Here is a 22,024-nt window from a genome sequence, read left to right as displayed (position 1 = left end):
GTATTCAGTTTCCTCATCTTTAAAGTGTGGTACTTATTTTAAGGAATTAATTAAGAAAATTAAATGACAAAAGCACAACTGTCAAGGTCATTATAGATCCCTTTAAAATGGGAGATTTGAGATTATTTAAAATGAGTTTTCCAGTGCAGTATGCTTTCTCCTAGATTGTAGAAGTTATTTTATTTTGAGCCAAAATTTGTTCTTTTAAACTTCATGATTCTGCCATTTTGAGTAGTATAATCTGAGCCTAACCTATTGACCTGATAACCAACCCTTCAGATATTATAGATAACTTATTAAACTAAGTGAATTCCTTATGAATTCCAAGCCCCCTTACCATCTTTCTTAAAATCCACCAGTTGTTTTTTTTTTTCCACCCAGAAATTTTGGTGTACAAAATTAACTACGACTCTGGAGGCAAATTCTAACCGATATAGAACACAGTGGGTCTGTGTTGATCAAGGTTAAGGCCTGTCTCAAGGTCATTCAGCTAGTAAAAATAGAGGCAGGTTTCATGTTTAAGACCGGCTTACATTAAAACCTTGCAATTAATGAACTGGTAGACTGTCTTTAAAAAAAAAAAAAATTGGTCCCTTTTAAAACCACAGACATTTTTATGAACTGCACCATCATTGGTTATACTTTGATTTCCACTTATTGAGAAAATACTGATAATGTTCAGTGATACAAATGATTTTAATAAATTTAGAGTTCTGTAGGCAGATATCTGAAAAGACATAGTAAATTATTTATATGGCCTATGAGCAATGCTTGGCATATTTGGACTTGTGGATCCCCTTAAGAACTGTGACTTCCCCAGACTCTTAAGCCTAGAGTCTGGGGTGCCTGGGTGGCTCAGTTGGTTAAGCGACTGCCTGACTGCCTTTGGCTCAGGTTATGATCCTGGAGTCCCTGGATGAGTCCGCATTGGGCTACCTGCTCCGCGGGGAGACTGCTTCTCCCTCTGACCCTCCCCCTTCTCATTCTCTCTCTTTCTCAGATAAATAAAATCTTTAAAAAAAAAAAAAAAGTCTAGAGTCTGTAAACCACAGCTCTAAATAATATCTTCTTGCCACATACTACTGAAGCTCATTTTTGGATGCCTCATAGAGAAATGTTTTAAGATACCAAGATAAGATGGTATACCCAGAAATATCAGGGATTTTATTTAGATTTTTTTTTTTAAATTTTAAACTAGTATATTCATTATTTGACTCACTACTGCAGTTTGCTTCAAATAATTTTTTATATATGAGGGTATTTGAAAGTATAACTTAGGAAAGGTTAGAAACTTCTGTCCTTTTTACTGTTTTATTGGAGTTTATGGGAAAATTAAAACTGTCAGAAAAAAAAATTCTAGGTAATAAAATAGGAAAAGAGGTGTTATTAATGGGTTTCTCTGGTAGTATAAAAATTTCAAATCCTTGTTTTACTGATACACAACCAGAAAACAAATGTCTGCCAAATAAAGTATTTAAAGATATGAGATTAGGAATTATAGGAGTAAACATAATACCTAAATTGTTTTACAGAGTGTGTTCCCACATGCTGTTGCTTTTAATCAGAGCAAGTCACGTGTTAATCTTACTGTTGATCTTTTGATGCTCTGGGATTATTTTCTGAATCTAGATTTTTCAATTATGTCAGCCACACAAGTTGCACCCATTGTAAATAACTGCTTTGCATGTGTACACATACATTTAATTTTTGCGTGCATACGTAATTCATTTTGAACAGACATTTTTTAAATGACAAGAAACATCAGGAAAACAAATAAAATACAGCAATAAAGAAGTTAAGTGTGCTAGTAGAGTGTTAATATAGTTGTCCTAATTAAGCTTTTAATTGGCTCTAAGATGCTAAGCAGCCTCTCAAAGGAGGAAACATGCCAGTTCTGGAAGATGATAAACTTCTCTGGTACTGAATTTGGGGTTTTTATATAGTTGATACCATGTAGCATAATAAACAATATCCTCAAAAACGTTTTTAGTAAACGAAGCAGTAGATTATATAATTGATTTTTTTTATCTTTAATAATACAAGCTGATAAAATTCTGTATAGATGATTTTTTTCCTTAATGTCATACAATATTCAGATGCAAGGTGATTTTACTTGAGCAAAGAATTTAGAGTTATTATTTTTTTAAAATAGACTTTTTTTTTTTTTTAAAGATTTTATTTATTTATTTGACAGAGAGAGATCACAAGTAGACAGAGAGGCAGGCAGAGAGAGAGAGAGGGAAGCAGGCTCCCTGCTGAGCAGAGAGCCCGACGCGGGACTCGATCCCAGGACCCTGAGATCATGACCTGAGCTGAAGGCAGCGGCTTAACCCACTGAGCCACCCAGGCGCCCCTAAATAGACTTTTTTTTAAGATTTTATTTATTTGACAGAGATCACAAGTAGGCAGAGAGGCAAGCAGAGAGAGGGGGAAGCAGGCTCCCTGCTGAGCAGAGAGCCTAACATGGGGCTTGATTCCAGACCCCGAGATCATGACCTGAGCCGAAGGCAGAGGCTTTAACCCACTGAGCCACCCAGGTGCCCCTAAAAGTTCCTTGCTTTCATCTATACTTAAGGGGAAAACAGTATTAAAACATTAACAAATTTTTATTAATCCTTACAAGTAGAGTTGAAATCAGGTTTCATTTTATAGTTTCAATTTGTATATTTGCCTTTTGGTTAAAAAGCACATAATTTAAATATTTAGAAGACAACCTTGAACAGAAAGCCCGAGCTGAATATCTTTAAGATATTCTAATGAGTCATATTTGAAGCAATGAATTACTCTATTTATAGTCAACTCTTTAGAGTTCTATCCAGAACTTATGCTCTTCTATGTTTTGGATGGTAATTGATACTTGACATTACTTTCAGATGTTGCAGAATCCTAAAATGCTTTCTAAATGATTAAATTTTTATAATTTTGAAAACTGGCCATTACATTTGACACTAATATTTTGACCATGTCCTATAAATTTACTGTATAAACTATTTAAAATATGTTTAAAAACCATGGAACTTGGCTTTGTTTAAGGAGATGTGGGCTTTCAACTCAGTTTTACTTGACTGTAACTAGCCTTGAGTGTATCCCACATTATGACACTAATGGGCAGAAAGAAAAATTTCATAATTCTGGCATCTTGAAATGAGTAAAAACTATCCAGAGCTTTTTCTTAATCGTTTTGGCAACAAAACCCAATCCGCAGCAGCAAAACCAGCTATTTAGATCTTTTACTCATTTCTTTAAATGTGAATATTCATGTTTTGTGCAGAAATACTGTTCTGATTATAGGATGCTACCCTAGACCCCACTGGGAGTATCGTAGTTACTCTTTTCCTAAAATCTGAAAATTACTGCATCCTACATCTTACTCTAAGCATTTCAAATAAATTTATGGGTCTGGATTAGTTTTTCTTTGTTCTTTTATCTTAGGGGGTTCCAGATGTTCTCCTCTACCTTTCAGGCATCCTTTTGGTTGGATGTTATGAAGGATGTGCTACAAATGGCAATGTTAAATCACTTTCCTTCAGAAACTGTTAGAATTGGGTATTAAATGGTAGTTTGAAAGCCTGATGTTCATTTTAAAAAATAAAGGTCCATCAGTACTTTATGGGCTATAAAATATACTAATACATAAGAATCTTCCAACGTTTAATCTTAAGAGGATGACAGTAGGTAGTAGGAATATTCTTTTTTTTTTTTTAAGATTTTATTTATTTGACAGAGATCACAAGTAGAGAGGCAGTTAGAGAGAAGCAGGCTGAGCAGAGAGCCCGATGCGGGGCTCAATCCCAGGACCCTGAGATCATGACCTGAGCCGAAAACAGAGGCTAACCCACCGAGGTACCCGGGCACCCCAGTAGTGGGAATATTCTGACATCTTTTTACCCTTCTTTACTTTTCTTCTGCCAAGTATTCCTTTCCTTCCCTATCTGCCATGTTTATCCCAAGAGATGAAGGTACTCATTATTACCTACAAGTTACAAGCACTAAAGAAATAATCTGTGTGGCCAGACCTGGTGTTGAAGAAGCCTGTGGAAAAGCATTTTTTGAGTTCTGCCTGCTCACAATATCAAGTTATCTAAACCCTTTAAGTGTAGATCCTTGAGAGATCTGTAAAACTGAAATTTTAATTTCTGACATCATCTTAATATTCTGGGGTGTCTTAAGTCTTCATTCATCATTTTACATTTCCAGAAAAGTTACATTATAATCAAATGCTACTTTCCTGGGATACCAGAATATCTTTCCACATCATAATAGGAAATTTAGTAATGAAATTTTTTTTAAATCCCCCCAAAAGTAAGCATCTTACCAGATCTCAAGATTGAGGAGTTCCTTACCTGGAACTTGTTCATAATAGGATTGCTGTGGGGTAGAAACATACCCAGTGTCATGTGACCAATGTTAAAATAGTAAGTACGGCAAGGGGTGCAATGGGAGACTTGGTGAAAGCTATATAGAGAAGGCAGTAATAAGAATTGGATCTTGTGTAGGAGTTTCCCAGGAGAGGGAGAAGGGCATTCACTGACTACAAGGTGGCAGGAAGTCAGGGCAAGCAGGTTAAAGAATAGAAAGAATGTAATGAGGTTGCGTAGATACATAAGAGCCAAGTTGTGATTCTCTTTGTTCTGTATGGTAAATTTGTGGATTTTTATATACTGAGGCCATGGGAGATTTTTTTATTTTTAAAGATTTATTTATTTGACAGAAAAATCACAAGTAGGCAGAAGTAGGAAGAGAGGCAGGCAGAGAGGGAGAAGCAGGCTCCCTGCTGGGCAGAGAGCCCGACTCGGGGCTCGATCCCAGGACCCCGGGATCATGACCCGAGCCGAAGGCAGAGGCTTAACCCACTGAGCCACCCAGGCGCCCCTCATGGGAGATTTTTTAACTAGAGATTAGGTCTGTTTATATTTGCCTTTGGGAAAAAACATTTGGAGGGTGTTCATGGATTAAAGTTGGGGGAGTGATCTGGATAGACCTTTTAAGGACTAATGAGAGCAGAAATAACAGCCTTATTTAGGTAGTGCAAAGAAGAAACAGTAGAGCTTAGTCTAAGATGGGGCAGTCACTTGAGTCAGTGGGGTGTGAATGGAAACTACTATATGTTGAGTCTCTAGGCTGCTGTAGGAACTGTCAGGAATGCTTTATATAATGTATTTATTTGCAAGTGAAGTTAGTCCAGTGAAAAGTGGAAAAAAACCAGATCACAATGAGTAAAGAAGAAAAATTATACCTGTTTATGAAAAACAAAATAGTTCTGAAACTGTCTTCAGAGAAGAGAAACTTGATGTTGGTATATATTTAAGTGAAAATGAAAGTGGGAAAAGATCTTACTGAGTCTCGAGCTTTGTGCAGTGGAGTTATTTCTAAAACCTTGATTTCTTTCTTCTCTCATTTCATTCTTAAGAATATTTGTCTTTTAAGAAAAAAAAATCTTTAAATGAGTTTTTAAAAAGATTTTATTTGACAGAGAGGGAACACAAAGCGGGGGGGGGGGGGGGGGGGTTGGGCAGGGAGGGATGTAGAAGCAGGCTGATGGCAGGCAGGGCTCCATCCCAGGACCCTGGGATCATGACCTGAGCTGAAGGCAGCCGCTTAATGACTGACCCACCCAATCACCCTTAAGAAAATCTAAGTTGGTCTGCACCTGCCTCATGTTTGGAATTTTGAGAACCAAAAGAAAATCAGGGAAACCTTCTTCCCAACTTAGTTCTGTTTAGCACTTCGAGTCAGGTGCTGTGCTGCTCCCTACCAGATGATCTGGAAGCACTGCTAACCTGTGATCCCAGGGAAACCTGTAACCACAGGCACCAAGATTAACCTCACTTAATGACACCTAGATTTATATTCTACTTTACATTTTACTCAGTATACTGATGTCACTTTTCATAGCAGCTTTGTGAAGTGTGCAAACATTACTACTCTTTTTTATGTGAGGAAAATAAAGTCGATTGTTAAAATTTTGAGGAGTAGGAACTGAGATTTGCTTTATCATTCCTTTTCTTTCCATCACATGTTAATCTGGTTTTTTAAAAATCCATGAATAAGAAGTCTTTTTTAAAAACGTGCAAAATATGGTTAATCTGAATTCTTTTAAAATGAACCTGAAGACTGCTTTCAAGGACAAAAATGTATGAACTGTAAAGAACCAAGAATAGCTGATACCTTGGTACACTTAAGATTTTGGAAATGGTTTTATTAAATAAAGAAGTTAGTAAAGTGAGTGTTGGTTTATCCCAGAGTGTAAGGTTTATTTTTTCATTTAGCAAAAAAGTATATGAAATATCACTAGGAAACTAAATTAAAGATGGGTGTACTTGACTTCTTCGCTTTTATTTCTAGCATTGCAGATGTGGGGTTTTGTTGTTGTTTCGGATTTATTACTTGGTATGTGCCAGGTCCATAGCTTTGGTAGATCATTGTTACCTCCTGAAACTGTTTTAATAGCTCTTCAGAAAGGTCTTTTGTTGTTAGCAGAGATATCTTAGCCCTTTTTGCTAAGTTTAAATGAAGTGAAGGATTTCCATAGAAAGGTCACGAACGTCAAAAACCAAGTATAGAAGAATTTGTTTTTTAATCCTATAATTTGGAGAAAAAGATGATGACCAAGAGTTACTGCTTTCACTTCCTAGGGAAGCAAAATTCATTTCTATTTCAAGTGAATGGTTAGTTGCCTCACTTCTATCCCACTTAACATCAGGTGATTAAAATGAGTTTCTAGGCAGTTTGGCTGATTTCAAATAAGCTACAACAGTGATAGGATGTATTGATTCCTGAGTTAAGTGTGCTATTTATGAAAGTTACTGTCAACCTAGAAGAGCTCACCTGTTCTGAGCGTTGTTTTTGATACCAATAACTAAGTGATACCTTTCAAAAGAGTTTGAGAAAAAAACACGGTACAAAGGAAGAATATATTTGTCATCTGTTAAGCTTTCAGGTTGAGGTGTTCCGTGCTTAGTATAGGATTAAAGATCACAAATTAAATTCTGATACTAAAGGGGTAGGGTTAGGAGACAGAAAATGTCTATTTTAAGAACTAGCTGAGGAAGCCTTCAACAAATCACTATAGAATGTTACATAAATAGAAGCACCCTGCCTGTATTTACAAACCCACTTGGCAGAATTTTAAGAAGTGCCCTCTGAACAGACTGTACACTCTAGAATAGTGACTTTTTTTTCCCCCTAAGATTTTACTTGAGAGAGAGAGCATGAGCTGGAAGAGATGCAGAAGGAGAAGCAGGCTCCCGGCTGAGCAGAGAGCCTGATGTGGGGCTCAATCCCAGGACTCTCAGATTAATGACCTGAGCCAAAGGCAGGTACTTAACCAGCTGAGCCACCCAGGCGCACCTGGAATAATGAGTTTTTAAAAAGATACTGGGAGGGGCGCCTGGGTGGCTCAGTGGGTTAAGCCTCTGCCTTCAGCTCAGATCATGATCTCAGGGTTCTGGGATCGAGTCCCGCATCGGGCTCTCTGCTCACGGGGAGCCTGCTTCCCCCTCTCTCTCTGCCTGCCTCTCTGCCTACTTGTGATCTCTCTCTCTGTCAAATAAATAAATAAATAAAAATCTAAAAAAAAAAAGATACTGGGAAACCTAGTACAGTTGTTGAATATTGATTTAAATTTATTATGGAAATATATTCAGCTTTTCATAGGAAAATAAAGCCACTAAATTTCAGTTAATCATTTTCAGTTTGTGGTTATATTTAGTGTTACTATAGACCAGAAAACTGAAAAAGTATTCTTTAAATACCATTAATTAAAACTAAACTACTAATAGAGGTTGCAGAGAGAAGAATACTCAAACCAACATTTATTTGAAAAGCATTTTGTCAGGGTGCCTGGGTGGCTCAGTTGATTAAGCTCTGCCTTCAGTTTTCAGGTCATGATCTCAGGGTACTGGGATCAAGGCTAGAGTCAGGCTCTCTGCTCAGCAGGGCATCTGTTTCTTCCTCTGTGCTCTTCCTCCTTATTCTTTTTATCAAATAAATAAAAATCTTACAAAAATGTCTTGTCATGCATTGTGATGAGTGCTGGGAAAATAAAACCTAATGAGTACCCCTCCTCTCAGGGGACAGGTAAAGGAGTCTCTTTGCTGTTGCTCTTCTCCACCTGAAGTACTTTTTCATTCTCCTGACTTCCAAGCCATTTACTCTAGGCAATAATCTCACTTTTTACTCTTCAGCTTTTATTTTCCCTGTAAGGTAGTGGTAGATGCTGTCCTTAAGTACCTGTCTTCAAACTTCTCTCTATATGTTGATTGTATTTGCTGTCTCCTAAATACCCACACATTTGCTTCAGGATTCCAGAATCCTTCTCTTTGAATTTCTTCAGTACTTTTAACTTGTCCCTTTCTTAGTGATTTCATTTCAGCATTTAAATGTTTATTACTTCACCTTTTAAAAAAATACTCTTACTCTGTGTCTCACCCTTTGCAACCAAATTTCTCAGTTTATATTATGTAATTCTTCATCTTCTATTCACAATACAGGCCACTCTAAGTTTTTTCACCTTGCCCCACTGATGTACCAGTGTCACTTGCTCTGAGATCACCAGTGACCTCCTAGGTGTTCAGCATTTGTTGAATGAAAGTATTGCATGTTTCAGTCCCTAGCTTAAATTTTTGGCAGCGTTGTTATGATGGACTACTTCTTGAAATAACTCCTTCCTTAAAATCTTTATCATTTTCTGGTTTCTTAAATGCTAGGATTCCTCAACATACTGGTCATAGTTTTTTTCTCATAGTCTCATCTGTTTAATTCCATGGCCTTATTTACCACACACATTCTGACAACTCATTTTTATCACCAGTTTAAGCACTATATCTGTATAGCCTTTGGTGCTAATTTTCCACTTAGGAGCTTAAACGAAAAAAAAATTAAAATTTTGAGTGTTTGTTACATACCAGGTAGAGCTGAGTGCTTTTCTTTATTATCATTTGGTCCCTGGATGATAATAAATATAAAGTGCATAGATCTTTCCCTGATAATTTCCCTACTCTTATAATAAAACAGTTGTCAATTTTTAGTAAGCATCAGAATCACCTAGAAGGCTTTATAAAGTGCAGATTTCTAGGCCCCACTTCCACAGTATCTGATTCTGTAGGTTGGGATGGGGCCTGAAATTTTACATTTCTAGCAAGTTCCTGGATAATGCCCATGGTGCAGATTTGGGAACTACACTTTGAGGACCACTGCATTTAAAAAGCAAAATAACCTGCTTCACAACTGTCACATAGCTGGGATATGACAGAGCTGAGACTTGGTCCCAGGTAGTATCTAGTGTTTACCCATTTAACCTACTTTTCCCACTCCAAACATATAAACTCCTCTTTGTTAGGTGTGTCAGACTGTGTCTTCATAACTACCTAAAACTGGTCCTCTTTCTTTTTCTTTTACAATTTTTTTTCTTTTTCTTTTTTTAAGATTTTATTTATTTATTTGACAGAGATCACAAGTAGGCAGAGAGGCAGGCAGAGAGAGGAGGAAGCAGACTCCCTGCTGAGCAGAGAGCCCCATGCGGGGCTCTATCCCAGGATCCTGGGATCATGACCTGAGCTGAAGGCAGAGGCTTTAACCCACTGAGCCACCCAGGCGTCCTACTGGTCCTCTTTTATTAGTATTAGTATAGGATGAAAGCTTCCCTCATTACTTTCAAACCCTGCCTCTCCCATATTCAGTCTCACCAAGCACTGTCAGTTCTTCTCCCACAACTACTGTCTTCCATTTGCTCTTGCCATCAACCAAGTCAAGGCTACTACTGGTTCTCATCTGGATTTCTAAAATAGCTTCCTAACTAGTCTCCCTGCATCTCCTTTTGACCCCCTTTAATCATTCATACAATACCAGCCATAGTCTTTTTAAAAGGTAAATGAGATTAATACTTTGTTTAAAATCCTTTCACTGGTTTTAGATTAAAGGCCAAAATCTTTACAATGGCCTGTAGTGCTCTTAATTATGCCTGCTTGAGGATCATTTATACTGTTCTTTCTCTCCTTAATTATGCAATTATGTAATCCTACTGGCCCATTAGAATATAAGAGCTAGAACTATTTAGTGTTTTGGGGTTTTGTAACTATGTACTAGAACCATTATTGGGTGGTATTCTGTTGTATAAATGTACCACGGTTTTATTTGCCCACCATCAATTGTTTTTTGAATCAAGTACCTGCTGTATATGTAAAAAGGAATTCGCGTGTTTTTTCTTCTTTGGTTTTTTTTTTTTTTTTTTTTTTTGAGACTTATAACAGGACAGATTGTCCATAAAAAGTGGCATTTTAAAAATGTCTTCATATACTTTTTTAAAGATTCTATTTATATATTTGAGAGGACGAGTGGGAGGAGGGGCGGAGGGAGAAGAGTACTCGCTGTGGAGCAGGGAGCCCAACCTGGTACTGACCCCAACATCCTGGGTTCATAACCTGATTTGAAGGCAGACGCTTAACCAACTGAGCCGCCCAGGCGCCCTGTCTTCAGATACTTTAAATTTGGGGGAGTAGATAGTACCAGTGGGATGATGCTAGGTGCACTAGTAGGAGCCCGACGAATATTAGGACCCTGTATTCTAAACTACGGAGTTTGAAGGTAAGCCTAAACGCTGTGGTGAACCATTGAAGATTTTAAATTAAGGGAGCAACTTAGGATTTATGTTTTAGGAGAATCTTTCTGGCATGATGAATATAAGTACTAGCATTGTATTTTGAAGCAAGGAGACCAAGAAACTTTCAGTAATTCACTAATCCAAGAGAATGGTGATGGGTACCTGAATTAAGGCAGTGGTGGAGAAACAGAAGGAATGGAACAGATTCAAAAGAAAACAGATTGTAACCAAAAGTATTCATCTCATTAGTATATCTTTTCTTTTAAGCTGCCTCTCACATCCTTTCCATACTTCAAGATTAAGGAATTAGTTCTTCTCTTAAGTCTACTCTTCTAGCTTTGTCTTTTTCACTTCTGAATCAATACAGAAACAGTAATGTTTTATACATCTAGTACTTAATACTAACAGTAGCAGCTGTCATTGGGTGCCAAACTCCTTAATTTGTAACACTTGACTTGCATTATCTAATTAATCTCTTTTTTAGAAGATTTTATTTACTTATTTGAGAGAGAGCAAGAGAGCACTAGCAGGGGGCTACAGCAGGGAGAAGAGAAGCAAACTCCCCGCTGAGCAGGGAGCCTAATGTGGGAGTTGATCCCAGGAGCCTGAGATCATGACCTGCGGCAAAGGCAGCAGGCAGGCTCAGCCGACTGAGCCACCCAGATGCCCCTAATTTAATTTCTATATCAAATCTATGATGTGGTTGGAAGCATATACCAGGAAGCTGAGGCATATCCTCACATAGCCAGTAACCTAATTCACCCTGCCTCTTAAAGCTTATTCTTACCCAGTACACTCTTCTTACTGTTGAGTGTGCATTTGTTCTTGTGGTTGAAACCATGTCTTAGGGTTTTGTGCCTTAATAGCATTAAGCACATAGTAGATACTATAACTTGCAGATATTTTTCTATTTAGTCTCCATAAGAAACCGTACCAAGAAAGGAGTGGTTGATGATGGCTGTAGTGTGGTTGTAAATAACAGATTATTCTACATCTCCTTTTCAGATCTGGATGGTGCTCTACTCTCAGGGCCGGATTGTGATAGGAATGTGAACACAAATTTATTGGCTGAAGCCGGCTCCAGTCAGGATGGAGGTGATGCTGGTAGGTACAGTAGGATTTTAGTAAGAGTATATTATAAGAGGATTTGAAGATGGGGAAGTGTTTGTGTACATGATTAAGGACCTGTTGCAATTTCTTTCCCCTAAAGGAGAGTATTAAATGTAAATACCTTAAACCTGTGTTAGCTGTGTTTATGATAAGACTTTGGAAGCCTTATAATACAAATGGAAGGGTGTTTATTATTGTTTGAGGGAGCCACTTACTTAGGGCTTTAAAAATTCTTAAATATCAAGTAATTAATAGAGCTGGTGACTTTCTGCTAGTATATACGTAGCATGAAAATGGTCATTATCCAAATAGTTGATTAATGTATTTAACTGGCATTGATGTAAAATAAAAGTATGGTTGGTAATGGAGATAGAAAATGTTAATTCTAAATAGCAATATTTCTATCAGTTGTACTTTGGGGGGAGTATCCTACACATAGAGGCAGAGAGTCCGTAGATATTCCAGAGAACAACATGAGTATAAATAAATTGGGAACAGAAAAAGCTTTCTTTAGAGAAGAATGCCAAGCTAATAAATACAGAATGACAATTGAAAAAAATACCCCACAGGAGATAATTCAAGATCATCTGTGGATGTTAAGCCACTATTGATGGGCTTATCACAATGATTGGGCAAAAGGCTGTTGTAAAGCATATTCACATGGTCTCCATATAATTTCATAGATTACTTCAGTTACAAAGAGGGAAAGATTGCTTTATAATAAAAAAAAAAATTGGAAAAACCATGCCTCTTGTCATAATGCACTAGCCACCACACAACATCACTCATGTAATATTCTTGCCAAAAGGTTTAACCCAAATCTAATCATGAGGGGGGAGAACATCAGACTGGTCTACACAAATCCAGCTACTCTGGATTTTAAAATGTTAAGGTCATGAAAAACAAGCAGAGGAACCACTAGATTGGAGCAAACCAACTAAATGCCTTGTCAGTCTTGATGACATCAGGGTTCTAAAAATGACTAGGGGGCATTTGGGGAAAAGTTGGGAATTTAAATAGTATGGATTAAATGATGGACAATTTTAAATTTCTCAGATGTGATAAAGGTACTGTGGTTATGTAGGAGAAAGTTCTAGAAGATAATTGCTATATTGAGGGGTGAAGCAATGATGTAAAGATTTTCAAATAATACATAAAAGGTGGGTGGATTCATAGAAGACCCATGTGGCAAAACTAACATTTGTGAAAAGATACACAAAGGGATATAGATGTTCATAGATTAAACTTCTCATAGCTTTGGAATTCTTTAAAAAATTGATGGGGAGGGGGGCAGCTTAGGGGTACTCCATTTTCACAGGCCTCTGAATATAGTATGCACTGACCACAGTTAAGCCATGTAATTTTGAAGGAAAGAAATGGCCTTAAGGTGGTTTCTCTTAATTGTTGAAACTAATTTACAGAAGGTTTTGAAATGAGGCATTTACAGATCCATATAGGTTGAATTTTGAAGACTTTTTCCTTGTACAAAAAATCACGAGTAGTACAAGGTATTTTATTTTCGGTTTAGAAATCTGGTTGAAGAATGGGTTTAGACAGTATTATGTGAATACACAGTTTTCATTTCCCCACATAAATATTTTCAGTGGCGAGTGGTCCATATAATTCATCTCCTTTTCAAAAAAAGTAAACTCTTGATTTAGAGTCATTTCTCTTTAGGGGACACTTTGATCCATTTTTGTTTTTGCAACTGAGACCAGCCTTTGTCTTCTGATTTTGACTTCAAAAGAACGCTGCTTTCTTTTTAGTTTGCCATTATGGAAGAACGTACCCTGAAGGATACTACTGAGCAGTGAGCACAATTTTCAAGTAGAACTTGAATGACCTTAATGATCTTTCAGTGATTGAATTACAAAAGCAATACCTTTGTCAATCTGCTCATATACTTCTAAATAAGTAACCTCTACTGTTTAAAGAATTTGGCCAGATGAAAGAAGTTTGGGATGAGGTTTTTTGCGTTACCATTTTGTATTCTAGATACGCTGTCTCCTGTCTGTTACCATGGATGCTTTTTATTAATCTATGCTATAGGTTATCCAGAGAAACATAGAATTTCAAGTATTAGGAACTTCTAATTCTGAATTTTGGGTTATCAATTTTTAATTTTTTTTAAGATTTTTTTTATCTGAGTGCAAGCATGATAGGGGGAGTGGTAGGGGGTGAGGGAGAAGCAGACTCCCCACTGAGAAGGGAGTCTTATGTGTGGGGCTTGATCCCAGGACTCTGACATGGACCTGAGCTAAAGGTAGATGTTTAACTGACTTAGCCACCCAGGTGCCCCCTATAAATTATTTTAGGGCTATTCTGTTCTTATATGTAATGATAATACTAACTTGAGGGTCTTAACGTATCCAACTTGATTTCTGGCAGTAGTTTTTTACAAGTATTTTGAGCAAGTCAAAAAAACATACGTGTTAGTATTTGCTAGATAACACTCAATAAATAACTGAAGGGGTGTATACTTTGGACATTAGAAATACAAAGGTGAGTAAAACAGGCACAGCCCTTGCTCTCAGAGCTTAACTTTTTTGCACTGATTTGATCAAGAGCTATGAGTCAAAGCTCAAGCTTTGTTTAGAAATGTAAAGCTGAAAACTGATAGATTTGTGTTCACAGGCTACTACCCCTGTCCTAATTTCCATCCCCTGCCCTAATTTCCATCCCCTGCCCGGCCCCCAACCCACAGATAATGGTGTCTCACTTCAGGATTCTGAAAACTTTCCCTCAAACAAAAACAGATTGTAGTTTAATTATATAATTACAAAGTCAGAAGGCTTTCCTAACATTTAAAAAATGGGTGAAGGTATTCTAAGTATAAAATAATTTACATTATTAGTAATGAAATTTTTAAATACCTTAGGGACCTGTTTGCATTATTGGGTATTGATACTTTTCACCAAAGAGGAAATACTGAGTTATTTTAATTTTTAAGAGAAGTAGGGCATCTGGCAGATAGATGGAGGAAAATGAATTTTTAGAAAACCTATTTTGGCAAGCATTCTTTATAAAATCCATAGTTTTCATGGAAGGAAAATTAGTAAATTACTGCACAAATAATCTAGCATATAGCCTGGAAAGGAGTGTTCAGGCAGAGGAAAGAGTACAAAGGTCTTACAGAGGGAGCCATTTTTCCATGAAGGAACAGTACAAAGGCCAGTATGCCTGAAGCAGAGTGACCCAAGGGGGTGGTTAGATAAAGGGCTAGATTTAGGTAAGGCTGTATAACATACTGTCAGTCTTTGGTGTTTTTATGTTTGAGATGGGTAGTCCTTGAAGGCTTTTAAGTGCCAGGTTCTCACTTAAAAGTTCTGAAACAATTTCTAATTGGTGTGTTGAGAGCAAACTGTAAGAGGGCAGCAGTTATGAACTGGGATGGCTCTGATGGCTCTTGAAAATAATCCACAGGCAAGAGTTAATGGTCGATTGGATCAGGGTGGCAATAGCTAGCTATGGAGAATTCTGAATGTTTACATTGCCAAGAGGATTCCTGGATCCAGGTAAAGACATATATATTCAAGAAGGAATCTTATCCAGGGGGCGCATGGCTGGCTCATGCTGGAGCATGCGACTCTTGATCTCAGGGCTGTAAGTTGGATCCTCACTTCTGGGTGTAGAGATTACTGAAACATAAAATCTTTTAAAAAGCGGGGGGAGGTGAGGGAATGCTATCCAGAGGAGGTAATTTTTATCTTCGCTAGTCTGAAGATCCTCAGGTACAGATTCCTTAAGGGACACTGATTATTTTAATTCTACCTTTTCAATTTTCATGTATATAAGGATGGAGTTAGAAGGAGGTTTTGGTGAACCCCACGGGGGCCTGAAACAACAAGCAAGGGTATAATACAACAAGAACCTTGCATTTGTAATGCCTAGTATTTATAGTTTTCATTCTTAGTCCATTTTTCTATACTGTTAAGTTTTAAAACAAGATTATGTGATTATTTTGGAGACAGTAAGGGGACTACCCTCCTGTTCCAAAGCTCTGCTATAGGGCGACGATTAAGAGAGAGTTCGGCTTGAATATGTTTGAAATTCAGTATAAAAGAGTAGTTTCATGTGGTCTCCATACACTGTTAAATATTACTGAAATATATTTTACCGAATTTTTCTCTCCCTATGGTTGTATTTTAAATTTTAGTTCTCCTATTTAAGATGCTTGCCAATTAGGGTATTATGATAATGAAGTATGAAGACATTTCTGTTTCAGACTATAATGTAGAGATTTTTTATCTAGCTATTTATAATAAGCTGTCATAATACTCATAAGATACAATAAAGTTATTTTCTGGGTTTCTTCAAATTTTGGTAATAGATCTTCATTACCATCATTACATCAGAATCACTTTTCAATTGTATTAGGTACTTCACATGATTTCAAGTATGGCCTGATGCCTGGCCCTTCAAGTGATTTCAAGTATGGATTGCTGCCAGGTACTTCAAATGATTTCAAGTATGGATTGATACCAGGTGCTTCAAATGATTTCAAGTATGGATTATTGCCGGAATCTTGGCCAAAACAAGAAACTTGGGAAAATGGCAAGTATTAGTCAACTAAACATCTACGGGAATTTTAAAATGATTTTTCACAATTAAAAGCTTCCGTGTCCTGGGTTTTAAAAAATCAAGATACTGGTAGTCCTATGATAATCCCTGTTCTTAGGTATAGACAAGCTTTTGATAGCAAATTTTGTTTACTATATAATTGCTTTTGTGTGTGTGTGTTCTTTTTAATTCTTAAAGGTGAATCATCTCTAATCATGAACAAGTTAAAATGCCCTCACTGTAGCTATGTAGCCAAATACAGACGAACACTAAAAAGGCATTTGCTCATTCATACGGGAGTCAGATCATTTAGCTGTGATATTTGTGGAAAACTGTTTACTCGCAGAGAACATGTGAAAAGACATTCCCTGGTAAGTAACTTTAATATATATAACTGGTCTTTGAGATAAAATGTATTTATGTCAGTGAAGTTTAAGGTATTTTATTAACACGGTTACCTGAAATTTAGGGAAGGTTGGTTGTTAAATTGCTTTAAACAAAGATTGATTTATGAACTGAACTTCATACAGAAAAACAAAAGCATACATTCACTTACCGTTAAATGGGTGGTTTAATTGGTTCAAACGCATTATTGTCTATATTGTCCTTATATTGGATTTTTCCCCCCTTTAATTAGGTGCATAAAAAGGATAAAAAATACAAATGTATGGTGTGTAAGAAGATCTTCATGTTAGCAGCCAGTGTTGGAATAAGACATGGATCTCGACGCTATGGTGTTTGTGTAGACTGTGCAGATAAATCACAGCCAGGAGGGCAAGAAGGTGTAGATCAGGGACAGGATACAGATTTCCCTCGGGATGAAGAATATGAAGAGAATGAAGTGGGAGAAGCTGATGAAGAGCTGGTTGATGATGGAGAAGATCAGAATGATCCATCTCGGTGGGATGAATCAGGAGATGTTTGTATGTCTCTAGATGATTGACCTATACTCCTCAAGGATGCTGCATTTGGACATAATATGAATCGACAATTTGAATTGTTGAACTTGAAGGCTTGCAAAATATGGTACATGCTGGATGGTAGTTATGTTGCTGTGAAAACTGTAGGGTCAAAAAGCCTTATAGCAAAAAAAAAAAATTTTTTTTTTTATATTTGCACAGGACTGTACAGCAAACAACCTTGTGGTTGGATTACATGGAGTCCCCACATCTTCAGTCAGTTATCAAAGTAAAAATATTTTTTATTTATAGGATATACAGTAACTATTTGGGTCCTACGAATATATTGTACCTATCCTTAAAGAGCTTACATTCATGTGTCCTTTAACATGAATGAAGAAAATCCATTTATAAGACTACAGTGACAGCTGACCCAATTACTCTGTCCATCAAACCACTCAGGCTAGTTTGTACTAGTAGAGTTTTGTTTCTATTTTTATTTTTATTAATTTTATTTTTTTTTAATACAGATTTTCAGTGAGGGGCCTTTTCAACCCCATTGGTTCTACTTTCCTGTATTTTTCCATTTAATTTGCTTCATAACTTAAACCAAGTCTCTTCTAGTTTAGGTATTTTCAATTTTGTGTTGATGGGCATGTTTATAAGAACTGGAGAGGTAATTTATTGGAATGAACTAACTGACTTCCTCCATTCCCCCTTTCCTTTTTGACATGAATTTTACTACTTCACAAATGAAGAAATGATGTTGCAAAGTTAACGTGGCGAAGTTGACAAATACCACTAAAATGATTATGATTTAGAAGTAACTTTCTCCTGCTGCTCTAATCTGATAAATGGTTATTACGTGACGTTTTCTGACATGGTATTCGGTTTTGGGTATCTGTTACTTTGGCACTATTCTTGTTTGCCTCTTTATATTTTTGCCAGTGTACTATACCTCAGTCCTATTTGAAAAGACAGAAATCTAATCAAAAGAAAAGTCAGAGAAACAATAAGTAAAATGATTTGTTTCCTAATTTGACCTCCATGTCCAGTTTGGTTAGCTTGTTATGCAATATAAGTGAAACATCAGGTTTTTACTCCTGTGCCCTTTTTATCATTAAAAATAACATAAAAAGTGCATTCTCTTTTGTTTGATATTTACTGGGATATTGACCGTTTTGAAATTACGATAGATAAATACTTTTTCAATTCCTCAAAGTTCTACTACATCTTCATAGATAGTCTTTCTGGTAGTCACCATGATTCAACTGTCTGCAAAAGTCTTACAAATAAAATATTGCGAGGCTTTACAATTACTCTGTTAATTAAATTCTTTAGGGTACAAGGGGCGATATATTAAATTGAAATGGTCAGACTTACTGAGTCTGATGACGGATGAATTAGCTGATTGTTAAACTGACAGCAGCATTTCACATAATATTAACACGCATGACATTTATCAGGAACATATTGTATATTATATAAGATGGAGGGATATCCTATTTTCAGCTTTCTTTTAATAGAAATTGAGTATATTTTCCTATTTTATATCAGGTCACTAAATTATGCTATTTGTGTGGAAAAAATTGCAAGGTACACTTTGACAGACATAATCATTTGGTGCTCCATCTGATCAAAGTTGCAAAGTTGATACTTTTTTTTAAGAGACAAACTTTCTCATTGTCTCAGATTTCGGTAGTGTAATGATTTCATGTTAGACATGGATGTTTCTGCTAGGATGAATCAAGATAAAAGTACGGTTACAGGCTTAGATACATCTTCTGTCATCTAAACTTTATTGTAGTTTCTACGTAACTGTAAAATTGACGGGAATAGTTTGGTTTGATTTTTGTTTAAGACTGAAGAGTACATCTTATTCTCCGTGTTCTAGACAAACAAGTATAATGTCATTCTGGTGGGGTCCAAAGTAGACGTTAGTTGGGCAAAGATACTATGAATGAAAAAGTATTTTAAACTTAAAATGTTCTGCTTTGTGAATATGTAAGTATAGTATAAAGATTTCTTTCATCCCATTTATCCCCCTCCTTTAAAATAAACCATAGTTTACAATTGGTAGATCTGTCTATATATAAATATATATTAAAGAGAAAAGATATATATCTGAAAATCACCTAAATCTGCTTTATTAGACTACAGTTCACTTATTACATAGAAACTGGACTTGGCTTTACATTCTTAATGTACTTTTACTTTTCCTCAAGATATGAACTTACACTCTTTAAACTGAATTTTCTTTTACTACTTAAATCATTTATGTATATCTGGTAAATTATGACCAAATTTTTGTTAGACTGCATACAGGAAATTGAAATACACACTTGGTACACTACGGGATTGTTGTGATTTTGTTTTGGTTTTAGTTGGAAACAAAGTTTGATGTAGATGGCTTATTACTGTTAATTTAAAATATTCTATAATTGTCCATTACCTTTTATGTTGTGTTGTGACAGATTTGGCTATATTTTTAGTCAACTGAAATATACTTTAAAAGTTTGTTTTTAGAAAGGTAATCCAAAGGAATGTTTATACTCGAATATATTAGCCTCAGCCTATATAAAAATTTCTTCCTTAAAGTAAACATTTTACCAGAAACAGAATTGACAGATTTTTCTACTTGCTGACTGCCTAACTTATTTGTTTCATGATCTCGAGGGACTGCCTTTTCCCTTCTAGGTCTTTTTAAAAAATAGTTTTAGTACTAAGGTATACTACTGGACGTTTCTATTTTTTTTTTTTTTTAAGTATATTCTTTTTCTGACTTACAGTACAATTTCAGGAAGTTGATAGATACTAAGAACTTACGATTGGTCTCAGAGGTGACAATGGAATACTCATAATTTTGTCTGTGGAGCCCTGGCAGAATTATGTGTTACACATTTGCTGAATTTTTCTCTTGTAACTTATATTTTAAATGAAACCTATTTTAGAGCTTGTAATTTTAATGAAGAGGAAAAATATAAACTGTTTTCTTTGCTATTTACTCTAGTAACAGACCCTCTCATATAAATTAAGATCATGTAATCTTTCTTAGGATTCTCAGAGACAGTTACTTCCATATGGTCCCTGCTTTGTCGTTGTTACTTGGCCCTCATTTTTCATATTCACTATATATGTTGCTAATTGTAGCACCCTAGCAACTAAGAGCTTAAAAAACTGTAGGAAGGGGAAACTGAACACTAATAAATAGCTTTGAAATTTGGTGGGGAAAACACTAGCTGGTTTTGGTAGAGCCATCCTGATGGAGAAGAGGGAGATAGAACGAGCGAATTCACTAAGTGCTGCAAACACCGGTACACAAAGTAGAGGCCTACTACATCTTCGTTCAATAATAGATGCAAACCAGGAGGAAAGGGGGAGGAGACAAGATGAAAGGATCAGGGTTGAGAAACTATATTCATACAACGAAGTGTAAAAGGCCTGAAGATGACTGGAGTAGTATACTATGGGGGAAAGTGTGATGGAAGAGGAGTTTTAAAAAGTCATAAATTTCAAAACTGCAGTAAGCTTTATGTGTATTTTTAGGATTTTGTTGACATAAGAATTTATTTTTCTGAAAATTCCAAAAGCTACTTTTTTTTTTTTTTTTTAGTGCCTACATGTGCCATTGAGCTTTACATTATTTTCTCTAATTCCCGATAAGGTAGGTGCTACTGTCTCCATTTTATGGAAGAGAAAGTCTCCAAGAAATCTGCATAATATAACTTGCCCAATATAACACAGCTATTAAGTGGTAGAGCTAGCTGGGTTTTGACCAGATTTGATTCTGAATGAAGCCCATGTTCTTTTTAGGGGGCTCTATTAACTGCCTCATTAAACAACTTTTGTAGAATTTCAGTGCTTTAAAGAAGTTTCTCTATGGAGACCTATTTTCCTTGTAAACTATCTACATTAGGAATTTGAGTGTCTAATCTTTCCTTCCTCAAATACCCTTATCACTCTTTTCCTCCTAATTCAGCAATTTTGTCACTTGACTATAAATAAGATACCTGACCTCAGTGTAGCACATGCTATTAATTGGCTGTGGCATTTTTATTTTTAAAAGGATGGTTTTAAAGTGAAGAACTAGATGTGAACCCCAGTTTTTGTGCCGTTCAGTCACCCAGATCCTTAAAACTTAACTATGGTACATAATATATGTGCTTAGAACTAACAGGTGTTTTTTTTGTAGTCACTTTAGGATTTAAAGTGGAAAATTTTTTTTCCTGCTGTATCCCTGCTTTCAAGTGAAGTTGAACCGTTCTAGATAGTTTAAAATGTGTTAGGGATAAGCACACTAGATGTTTTCTAGCCCTGAATTTTAGGACATTGGGTACTTATTTGGAGTATACTGGCTATTGAGAACAAGATTTTGGGTTGGAGAGAGAGGGATGGTTGAGGCCAAGATGAAATGGGAGAATCAGCATTTTAAACACTGTAAACATAATGCTTTCTTCTGCCTGCTGTTTGTAAAAGCTCTTTGGGAAGATCTTTTACGAAGACCAATTTTTTTAAATGTAATTTACCTACCTAGTATAAGTGTCCTAAGACATGTATGTAAACTTCCAAAACTGTTTGTCTGTGTATTTAGAAAATACACAAGAATCTTTATCAAACCTAAAAATATAAACTTGTGAGCACTAAACTTGCTTCTGGCTTCGTGAATTTTGTTGACTCTGACATTTAATTCAGATTTCTTTGCATTAAAAGTGTACTAATTTAGACTAATAGGGGTAGCGGAACACCTCTGTAAATTTATAATTCAGATTATCTTTGTACTTAAGGTTTACAAGTTTGAATTACAGAATATTAGGGTTTTTTGGGTTTTATGTCTTTATATGAAGTGCATAAATGA

At 36.1% G+C, this 22,024-nt stretch overlaps 1 protein-coding gene across 2 annotated transcripts in view; it reads left to right on the top strand.

Moving 5' to 3' along the window:
- ZBTB10 (zinc finger and BTB domain containing 10) overlaps nt 1-21,819 on the top strand; it is a 36,784-nt gene extending 14,965 nt beyond the window's left edge. For both annotated transcript variants that reach the window (XM_047724492.1, XM_047724491.1), the window contains exons 3-6: nt 11,606-11,704; nt 16,088-16,264; nt 16,469-16,641; nt 16,908-21,819. In XM_047724492.1, coding sequence (XP_047580448.1) covers nt 11,606-11,704; nt 16,088-16,264; nt 16,469-16,641; nt 16,908-17,213 — 755 coding nt within the window. In that variant the 3' untranslated portion in view covers nt 17,214-21,819. The remainder of the gene's footprint in view (nt 1-11,605; nt 11,705-16,087; nt 16,265-16,468; nt 16,642-16,907) is intronic.
- Nucleotides 21,820-22,024: the final 205 nt, after the last annotated feature.

Source organism: Lutra lutra, chromosome 4, assembly GCF_902655055.1.
Source record: "Lutra lutra chromosome 4, mLutLut1.2, whole genome shotgun sequence".
Lineage (NCBI taxonomy): Eukaryota > Metazoa > Chordata > Mammalia > Carnivora > Mustelidae > Lutra > Lutra lutra.
Note: the sequence above shows the minus strand (reverse complement) of the source record. Positions and strands in the feature narration are given on the sequence as shown.